Below are 11,188 nucleotides of genomic sequence, written 5' to 3' on the forward strand. Positions count from 1 at the left end.
ATAAAAGTGAAACCATAGGTGCTACAAGCAGCCTGGACCCATGAATTGAGGGAGAGTAGCTGACTGAAGCGTTCTGCCCCGCGGGACAGTGTTGGCAGGGGACCGCTGATAAAGACCGACTTACCACAGTTTTTTAAAAGGTTAAAAAGAGCAACAAAATCCATTTTTGTCTGCTCTGATTGACAAGACCACCGGCGACTCGGTGTTGAGCTGGAGGACGGTGGAGGCCAAGCGCTGGGATCCCAGTGCACCGTGTCCTGGAGGGCTGCCGTGAGTGAGGCGATCTGGAGCGACTGTTCATGAGCCACCTCCTGGAGGGCGGTCAGCATGGAGGATTTGATGTTTAGCTCACCAGAGAGCCGGCGAATGTCCTCTTTCAGGTCAGAAATCTTTTTGTCTGCTTTTACAAGCTGGGGGTCCACATCGGCGTGCATAGATGTAGCCTTATATAGGCTATGCTGGCGGAAGTTTTCCCACCTGTCAAGCAGGCCGTGTCTGGCTGTTAAAACCCCTAATGCTTGGACATCCAGTGATTAAAATAACGTCCGATTAAATGAGATAAATAAAAACAAAAATTAAAACAACTGATGTCCAAGCAGATAACTTAAAAGTCACCAATGGCATAATCGATGGTATCAAAGGCAGCAGTTCAATCAAGGAGAATAAGGATGTCGTTGGTCACCCTTAGTAATCCAGTCTTAGTACTATGCTTATAGCAAAAGCCAGTTTGGAATTTATCAAAGATTAGTTGACCCTCACCACTTTTAGGAGTTAGTCTGTCACATTTCTTTAAAGGATTGTGGATAAAACGGTAGTTTGGAGTTTGGTATAGACCAAACTTAGGGAGAGATCCTCTAAGTGGGGGGCATCGAGAGAGGGCTTTTTGAGAAATGTTTGAATGCTGGCAGTTTTGAAATAGTCAGGCAAGATGTGAGAGTGAAGTTAATAATAGAGAGCAGGCTGGGACTAAGACAGGAAGAACGGATTATAGAAATTTTGTGGGAACTGATTCTCAGTGACTGGAGGAGGGATGCATATGAGGTACAGTGTTTAAAATGGTCTGTAGGGAGATAAGAGCAAATTCAGACAATTAACTGGGACTGCTGAATGGAGCGGAGGGTAAAACTGGCAGCTGAAAGTTTGACCTCCGACTATTGATCTTGCCAACAAATAAAGACTTTTTTACAGTCATCAGATGATGCAGGAATGGCAGGAGTTGAGAGATTTTTGAGCTTGTTAACAGTACTAAACAGAGAACTATGGCTCTGTTAATCAATATTAATCAAGCCAGAAAAGTAGGCAGCACGCGCGTCTTTAATAGTTCGATTCAGTTTAAACAATAGCTCCTTCATATGGAGATGGTGGACTTTGAGTTTAGAGTTTTTTACACATACTTTGGCAAACACGAATACAAATCCTTAAGCCACTTAACTTGGCCATTAATATTAGTTAGGGAAGAAGGGGAATTGGCCAGGCCAAACAAGGAGCTGTAAAATGTGGGTGCAGACTGCTCATTAAAGATGTGAGAGTGGGTGATATATTTTTGGGTTATTCTAGAATGCACTAAAGGTATTCTTCTTATTCTGCGAATTAAGAGACACGCTAAGCGAAAAAACTAAGTCAAGAGTATGTCTGTGGTTATGACTTGGGCCAGAGATGTGCTGTACAAGGTTAAATTTAAAAGCTATTTCAAAATGGTGAAAAGAACTAAACCTTCTAGAGACCAAGTAATGTGATTCTTGAAGATAGTTACAAAGCCTCCACCACAGCCTGTTAGCATTCAGGACATTATAATTGGGTGGGCAGATCTCTACTAGAGGGGATCATTCTTCAGGTTTAAACCAAGTCCCAGTAAGAAAAAGAAAATCAAGGTTTTGTTTTTAGTTACATTGCCAAGAATAAAACATTCATCAGATATGGACTGAGAGTAAAAAAAAGAGCAAAGACAACTGGAATAAGGGGCTTAGCTGAGCTAGAATTACTACAGCAGACTGTAATCAACTTTTCTGACCTAGCAGTCAAAGACATGTAACACCTAGGAAAAATTTAAAATTTAGTCTAGGTATGATCCTTACAGGAATATTGTATGAGTCCAGGGATGCACTATTTGGTAGACACACAGGTCCGGAGGTAGAGTTCTTACAGGAGTGCAAAGCCAGTGCATTGAATCCCCAGAGAGGGATGAAGGCCATCTGGTTTATTTAAAAAGGCAGCAAAACTGTCAACAGAGGAGATATCTCTGTTTCTGCAGTACTCCTTGATCCAGATGTGGAGTTGGTGTAGGTGACTGAACTTTACGTCACCACAACAAGGTGGACGAATAGGGCCAGAAATAGTTACCTGCTTCTTGGTGTCCAACAGACTGTCCATCAGGTGCACCAAATCCTTTTTGGGGATCTGCGACTGCTGGTTGTTGATGTTCTTCATGCCAGTGTGAATGACCACTGCAGAGGCAGAGTTGTGTTTTTCAATCAGCTGCAAAGCGGTGGATGTAATTGTCCTTAACGCAGGCACCAGGGTAGCAAGAAAGTTCAGACACTGCTTACCGCTATGTGTCAGACCACAAAGGTGTCGATGACAAGCACCAAGGGTGGGCGCTGCGCCTGGGTTTGTATGCCCTACCACCTAGGTGGCTTGACTGGGATGGCAGCAGGTGAGGCTTGTGCCATGGAGAGGACAGAGGGAAGACTGCCTGGGCGAGCGGTGGCCCTGGGGTCATGGGCGGTAATAGCAGCAGCAGCTGAGCCAGTAGAGCACCGACCTTCTGCATGGGGAGCGGGTAGACAGTCTAAACCAGTGGCAGGATTAGACCCCAGGATTAGCTCATTCCTGTCCTTAGGGTCCCGCTTCAACCATCTGAAGTCATCTTACAACAGTGAGTATGCTGGCTGGCAATGTCGACACACAGTCATGATGAAAAGTTAGCTGTTTCAGGCCTAAACCATAAGAAAGGCAGCCAGCTTGCATAAACAAACCAGGCTAAGCTAGTGGCAGTCGAGGCAGTCAAGAGAAGGACAGGCTTGCAGGTTACTAAAAAGTGTGACCCAGCAGTAGTGATCTATCAGGTGATGTCCACAAATGTCGTGTCTTGTCTAACCAACAGTCAGAAAGTCAAAGGAAATTCAGATCACCATGATACAAAACACACAAAGGTAAAACTTCAGCGAGCTACTAGCACAGACATAGATGTGATCCACACAAGTACTGAAGTACAAGTACAGGAACTAAACTAAGCACAAAAAGTAAGGAAATTTGTGTTTAAATCTAATACAGTTGGAAAGCCTGTTTATTTCCCTTTTAAATGGTGCCACATTTGTAAGGAACATGCATTTGTGGGATGAGCAGCAGAGCTGAGTATGTGGGTTGCGCCCATGAAAATTGCCATATTTTGTCTGCCAATGCCAAACAGCTTTTTTTTTTTTGCTGTTGACTCTTGTTTGGTGTTGCTTGGTGGGTTGGATAACTGAAATCTGAAGAAACAAGACATGTATGGCAATTTAACAATTTATTTATTTAACAAACAGGAGCCTGTTCAATGGGGTTGAGGTCAGGACTGCTGGCAGGCCATTCCAGCCCTCCACTCCCAAATTCTGGAGGTAGTCTCTTATAAACCCTGCTCTGTGGGGGAGAAAATTGTCATCTTGGAGGACAGAGTTCAGTCCCAGACTGTGGAGATATGGGATTGCCACTGGTTGCAGAATTTAATTTTGATATCTCTCTGCATTGAGATTGCCTCCAATAATGACAAGCCTCATTTTTCCAGTGAGGGAGATGCCGCCCCACACCATCACACTGCCTACACCAAAAGATGTTACTCTATCGGTGCAGCAATCAGCAAAGCGTTCTCCGCATCTTTGTCACACTTTGACCCTACGATCCAACTGCTGTAGGCAGAATCTGGACTCATCGCTGAACGTTCCTCCACGTGTTGAGGTTCCAGCACACGTGTTGCCGACACCAGCGCAAATGGACCTGACGGTGAAGGGCAGTCATGGCAGGGTTCCTGGCAGCCCTATGAGACCAGAGATTGGCTGCGTGCAGTCTGTTCTGGATTGTCTGAGCAGAGAGCCGTCGGCCATATCGTCCTGCAAACCTTGACTGCAAATCTGTAGAAGACTGCCTACGGTTCCTAATTGCAGACAGGATGAGGAAACGGTCTTCTTGGGGCGCCATCTTCTTGGGACGCCCACTTCGTGTTCAGTTTGCAGATGGTACTAGGGCTCACTCCAAATAATGCCACAACTTGGTTTTGTGGAACACCAGCTTGAAGTCTCCCTATCACACGAGCCCTATCCAGATCAGTCAAACATGGCATGCCCATTCTTGGAGTAGACACCAACTGTCCACTGTAGCAGGGCCCATGCTCACAGTTCACCTGTGCAACAGCAAATAACAGTAAATAAAAGCTGTTTGGCATTGGTAGAGAAGATTTGGCATATAGAAGGGAGGAACCCACTTACTCAGCTCTGCTGCTCATCCCACAAATGCATGTTCCTTACAAATGTGGCACTACTTAAAAGGGAAATAAACAGGCTTACCAACGGTATAAGATGTATTGCCCAAGAGCATTGTTACAACAAAGAAATAATCTACCAAACACAAATTTCATTACTTTTTGTGTTTAGTTTAGTTATAATTAGATCATAGTTATACAGATTTCTTACACCCCAAAGTTCCAGAATGTTCTGGGCATTTTTAGATTCATTAAGGCTTTTATGTTTTTCTATCTCAGGCAAAATGGGACATGATACTGTGTGGTAGTAGATGTTTTTTTTCCATAAATGAGTGGTGTAAAACCTAAAAAAGAACAAAAAACCCTAAACAATTAAGAATTAATCGCTCATTTATTGATGTCAGATAAGCTGTTTATATATTCTACACAGACGGTTTAAATTTGGTATAGACATTTGTTATATGGGGATTCTTGGACCAGGTCAAAACTGACCTGGACCTTATTGTGAAGGTAAAGAATATGAAAAGTATGTAAGGGTCAATGACTTATTTGGCACTGCCACCACAAATTATTTTGCAACTGAACTGGGACTGGACTATTGCCAAGCAAACATCAATTCTGCACTAGCTTGCTCCTTTGTGAAGGTTTATCATGTACATTTATCTGTATGTTTCCATTTATTGTGCAACCAATGAAATAAGAGTCTGTTGACAGTCTGTTGACAACTGCTTTGGCACTGTGTGTGATTCCGATGGGTTAACAGCTTGATCAGACAGTATCATTATAACATGGGCTGATGTCATATAAACACACCTGGAGGGTTGCGGAGAAGTAATCTGGCTTCTGTCCTTTCCTTCATACTCTTCTGAATACCATTTAATATCTAACTGAAATGTTTTTTGTGGAAATATGGTCATCTTTGCGGTGCAAAATTTGTTGTGACGACCATTAATGTAGGTTAATTAAGACTTAATGTATTAAGGGTTCAGAATACCTGGAAGGTGGAGTGATAACATGCAAAGATAAAAGTCCCAGTGCTGTTGTATCAGGGCTAACTGTTGTATAATGCCTTTTAAAGATTTTTTTGGGCATTTTAGCCTTTATAGATAGGACAGTTAAGCGTGAAGGGGGGAGAGAGAGGGAGGTAATGCCACGCAGCAAAGGGCCACAGGCCGGAGTCGAACCCGGGCCGCGGCAACAGCCCCGCACATGGGGCACCCGCTCCATCCAACAAGCCACCGACGCCCAAGTATAATGTCTTTTAATAAGTATATTTTTGATTTGGCAACTGTTAGCACCAACATAAAATGAATCACAGCTTAGTGTGAAGAAGCAAACACTGGTTAACACCATTAGTTACTCTTTAACACTTTGCAGTAATGAGTAACCTAACGCGTTAGTTTGCTGTTTGAGTAATCAAATACTTCAGTACATTTTCAAACAAGACATCAGTTACTTCCGTTACTTTTAGAACGCTGGTCCTTCAGCTCCGAAACAGCAACGGCTGTTGTTTGGTTCTAATAACAGAGATAACCTTAAACCTATTAGTCTGAAAGGAGCTTGTGGCTCGCTACGTGGTCGGAAAAATGCTGCCGTTGTCTACGGTGGAGTCTAAATAGGTGGAGTAGGACTCGCTGACAGACATATTTCAGACTCAGGACTTGCATTATGCCTGGTACACGCTACACGCTGGTATTCACCAATTATTCCCGGTATATAAACATATAAATATTATATATATATATATATATATATTATATTATATAATATATATAAACACACAGAGGGATTAATAAATAACGGACCGTCTATAATGTAGTCTGTTTCANACTTTAATTTTGGAGACAAAAAATGTAGGCTGAGCGCCCTGTGGTCCATTGCCCAATAGGAAATGTATAATACTCAAAAGTACTTTAAAAGTGCTCGAGTTACTTTTCTCAGGGAGTAACGTTGGAAGTACTTTTAAAGTAACTGAGTTACTTTACTCAGGGAGTAACGCGGTAAAGTAACTGGTTACTTTTTTAAAAAGTAACGCAGTAACGTACTCTTTTTACTTTTAAAGTAACCCTTACCCAACACTGCTCTTTAATGAAATCATGCTCTAATTCCTAAAAAATCCAGGTTCTTTTTCCCTGATTCTCATCATGCGACTAAACAGCTTCTTTTATAAGGTCTCTCTGCTCCCTAAATTCCCACTTCTTTCAAACCCCTCACCTCCTTACCAACCTTTATTACCTCTCCATTGGCTTGCACAATGCATGTGAGAATAGACTTTAATAATGACACAATTCACTGTGAGGCAGGCAGGTGATTTGACTAACGTCAAGGTTAAGAAATGGCATGATCCACCTCTTTCAGAAGGGTCTTACCAAGTCTTTCTGTGGGTCAGATCCCCTCCGTAATGCAAACGTAACCATGTCAATCAGAGATAATTTGAGAATTAACAGAGCTCAAACGTAAGGTCGGGAGCATAAACTGTTTTTATATGCAGATGACATTTTGTTGTTGCTATTAAAATCAACTTCCTCTCCTCCAGGTGTCATGAGCATGGTTGATTTTTTTCTGAGATTTCAAGCTATAAGTTCAGCGAGCAAAAATCAAAGGTAATGCCAGTCTCCTTGGGTCTCTCCCCTGACCACTGGGGATGAAATATCTGGACATAAGACTGACGACAGACTTTCAGGAGAAGTTCAAATTAATATAAATTCAGCGCTCCAAAATATCAAGACTAGATTTGTCATTTTTTAATGTTGAATTTATTTCTGTGGGAGAAAATAAATATAGATTAAATATAAATGATTTTTTCACTTGTATAAATTTGAATTGGACATGTAAAGGCATTCTCTGTGAGTTCAGCCCACTCAAAGTGTCAGCTGGAGTCTTGTTGTCAATGATAAAGGCAGCATAAATCACACACAATCCTCTGTTTCTCAAGACTGCAAAATCACAAAATTACAACATTGAAACCTTTCTGTCTCTGTTACTCTCTCGCCGGCACTTTTTTAAAGTGTAACAGTACATAATGCCTAATGATTTACTTTATTCATCAAGTTTTCAAATTCAACAAGTATAGATTTAATATATATATATAACATTTATGTATATTCTATACATATATAAAACCAGAGGACAGGAGTTTAAAATAGTAACACAATAAATTATATTCCAGAGAACTTTTCATTATGTCATTAGTATTCTGCAATTCGAAACCACATTGCATGATAAATATGTTTCTCTCATGATGTCAGTTTGGTCACACCAGCTGACGTATTGTGCTCTTTAACCTCATGAGTCATCTTTGTGTTGATGGTAAATGGCAATAAAAGGCAGGGTCTTTTCAGTGCTCCTTCCAACTCAGAGCAGTGAGGATGAGATAACATACTGCAATAGATATGCAACTAGAAGTACATTTGGATCAGTGCATAGAACTTTATTTAAATTTTGCTTGTTAACAAAACCATTTCTTTCAGGTGAGGATCCTTCATCAATTTGCAAGAGTATTGAGAAACATATTTTTTTCAATAGATGAGGCAACAACCTAAAGAAGACGGTGTGATTATGTATTCAAATGCATCTGCTGGGGAATTTCTAACATTGGCACCATTGGGTTTATCTGCTACAGATATTTATCCAGCGTTTGTATTTGGTGCACTTACTTATTTTATTATTGTATTTTGCAACATGTTGGTTTTAACAACTATTGCTGTGAGTAAAAAGCTACACAAGCCCATGTTTATCCTGCTGTTCAACTTGCCCATTAGTGACATGTTGGGTGCTACAGCTTTTTTTCCTCAGCTTCTTCTCAGCATTGCAACACAGAACAGGGTGATTTCATATCCTGCATGTATTACTCAGGGTTTTCTGGTTCACTTTTATGGTACAGGAAACCTGCTGATCTTGACTGCCATGGCATATGACAGATACACTGCTATATGTTGTCCTTTAAGGTATAATACCATCATGAGTCAAAATAATTTAATCAGAATTATCATTGCAATATGGATTATAAATGTCGTAATTATTGTTACATTGTTTGTTTTGGTTGTGCGGTTTAAAGTTTGCAGGACAAATATAGTGGATTTGTACTGTAACAATCCATCATTATTGAAACTGGTCTGTGAGGACACCAGATTGAACAACTACTATGGAATAGTTTTTATATTTGTGCTTCAGGGTGGACCACTGTTGATATTAATATACACATATGCACAGATCTTGCGTACATGTGTCATGACTAATCATACAGATGCCCGGAGAAAAGCCATTCAGACATGTGGTACACATTTAGTTGTTTTCTTAATTTTACAAATCAATACTACCTTTACACTCATTGCTCATCGTATTGAGGGTGCATCCCCTTTCATCAGAAGGGCTCTTGGTGTGTCAATTTTAATATTTCCCCCTTTGTTGGACCCAATTATATATGGACTGAAAACTGCAGAGCTGAAGCAGAGCATGTTACTGTACCTAAAGAGAAATCTTTGTCCAATTAAACTGTAACCCATTTTTGATTTTAATTTGATTACATAATTCTAGAAATCATGCTCAGAGTACACCTGCATTTTATATTACGCATATTATGTTTATCTCCACTAACGTGTCATGTATTGTTGCAACGTGGAGAAGTTACTCATCTTTGTTTGCTGATTATTTGTCTAATGAATATGTTGTACTTTTCTCTATATAGGTTATGTGTATGTGTTTGTCAGCATTAGTACAGATCACAGATCAACAGCTTACATTGCCACTGTAGGTAGTTTTAATAAAAGGTAAGGAAAATTACCACAGGTGTGCACAATAGACTGAATCACAGATTCTTTCAAAACTGCCAGAAGATATGATGAAATATTTTTACAGTGTATGTGCAGCTGTTGTGATTTCCTCTACATTGCAATAAAAGTACATCTGTTGACCAATTTCTTTGTGTTCAACATGACTCCAAATCATATAACGTGTTTTAATAGATGCACTTTCTTTTTAGATTCCATAAACACTGACATAAAGATAAAACACAACTGAATGTAAAGAAACAGACACTGCATAACTACATTAGTTCCTCTTGATCAAAATACTCTTCTGATTCCTATGATTTTTTTTGTCTGTGCAGTTAATATCCTCATGGTCTCCCATCATAGAATTAAGTAATTCATTTGAAAAGCAGAAATGAAATAAAAATCAGCATCAGTGTTTCTTAGATTGATTTGGTCTGTTTTTCCTCAACAAGGAGTAAATGAAAGAGTCATTTCTTATCTAATATGAAACTGTAAATGCACTGTAATAATCTTCATGGTTTCACAGAATTTACTTTTTACAGATGTGCATACTGAGACAGGAAAAACAATTTTAGAGAGGTTATAGGAAGATAAAATGGCACTGACTGGTGTGGTATAGCGTAGAGATCAGAACAATGCTGAATATAACTCTTCTTCAAAGATGGAAAAAACCCTTTAAGTCCTATTTCTTACACAAGCTTTATGTACCAAAAACCCCCTTAATCTGACCCTAATTACATAATTGGGGGTAGGACATCAGCATTCATCACTCTACAACTCTGATGCCACAACTGGGGGTGAGGAAGGCAAAAAATTGATTTGAAGTTATTGTGCAAAACTCTGTAGTGAGATTAGGTTCAGCGACACATACCAAGATTATTATTTTTTTTATTATTATCGTCATCACTTTTATTTAATATTGACTGGCATTAGTCGCTGCAACGCTGATAATGTCTGTTTCAAAAACCACAGCCTCATTCATTTCATTGAGACCATTACTCTGACACAGCAGGAAACAATGGTAGCTCTGATAATTAATGATACTGCATTGTTGTACAAGGTAATGTTATCCAAGACTAGAAATCACACAGAGAGTGAATACCTCCACCAGAGTTGCACAGACTTCTGAATACATTATTTTAGTCATCAAATATGTCTAGATTCTCACTGACCATGTTTACATGCACACTCATTTTCCACTGTTAATCCAAATATAACAATATTCTTTATTTCAAAGGGGTCATGTAAAGAGCATATTCTGATTTGATATTCCAAATAGGCCTTTTTCCGAAAGAAGAATTTTCAAATTAAGGCATGAGGGATATGCCAATATTATTTGGGTTTTAGGAGTATTCTTTGGACATGTATACAATACATCAGAAAATGCATCTATTTTGGGCAGCCTCTTGCCTGTTTACAATCAGCACTGTGTGTTACCGTGGGTACGTTGTACACAAACCAACTAAGCAACAGTTTGCAAGCAGGGGTGTAGAGATGCATGCCCAAAAGAAAAACCCACATTTCTGCTTGGAGGAAGAAACACGCTTGCTTTTAAGTATTATAAAAGATTCTGATATCAAGAGATTTTTGGATATGCACAAATATCGCAAAGCCAAACTTTTCAAGAAGGTGGCTGAAGGGATGAAAGAGGGAGGCTGTGTTTGCAAAGTTAAACAAGTTTGCCATCAATGGAAAACTATGAAAAAATACAACTTTGATAAAAAGAAGGAAAATGGCACAAGCAGCACCGGTCGCATTTCTATATTTTGATCTTATAATGACATGCTAAAGCACACTAAACAGAGTATGCATGTAAATGGGACAATTAGTGGAATATTCATTTTCATTAGCCATGTAAACAGCTTTGTAGGAACATTGTCTTTTTTGGAATAAGGGCAAAAATTTTATATTTTGTGCATGTAAACATAGTCATTCTGCCAGAGACAGTTGAACACATTGTAAT

The 11,188-nt window shown here is 39.7% G+C and overlaps 1 protein-coding gene across 1 annotated transcript; it reads left to right on the top strand.

The window, feature by feature from the left end:
• The first annotated feature begins 7,809 nt into the window (after positions 1–7,809).
• Positions 7,810–9,371, top strand: LOC126405624 (putative gustatory receptor clone PTE03). Its single transcript, XM_050069429.1, has one exon. It carries the CDS (start codon positions 7,979–7,981, stop codon positions 8,951–8,953), a length of 975 nt encoding a protein of 324 aa, XP_049925386.1. The 5' UTR covers positions 7,810–7,978; the 3' UTR covers positions 8,954–9,371.
• The last annotated feature ends 1,817 nt before the right edge of the window (positions 9,372–11,188 follow it).

Source organism: Epinephelus moara, chromosome 2 (genome assembly GCF_006386435.1).
Source record: "Epinephelus moara isolate mb chromosome 2, YSFRI_EMoa_1.0, whole genome shotgun sequence".
In the NCBI taxonomy this organism is placed as follows: Eukaryota; Metazoa; Chordata; class Actinopteri; order Perciformes; family Serranidae; genus Epinephelus; species Epinephelus moara.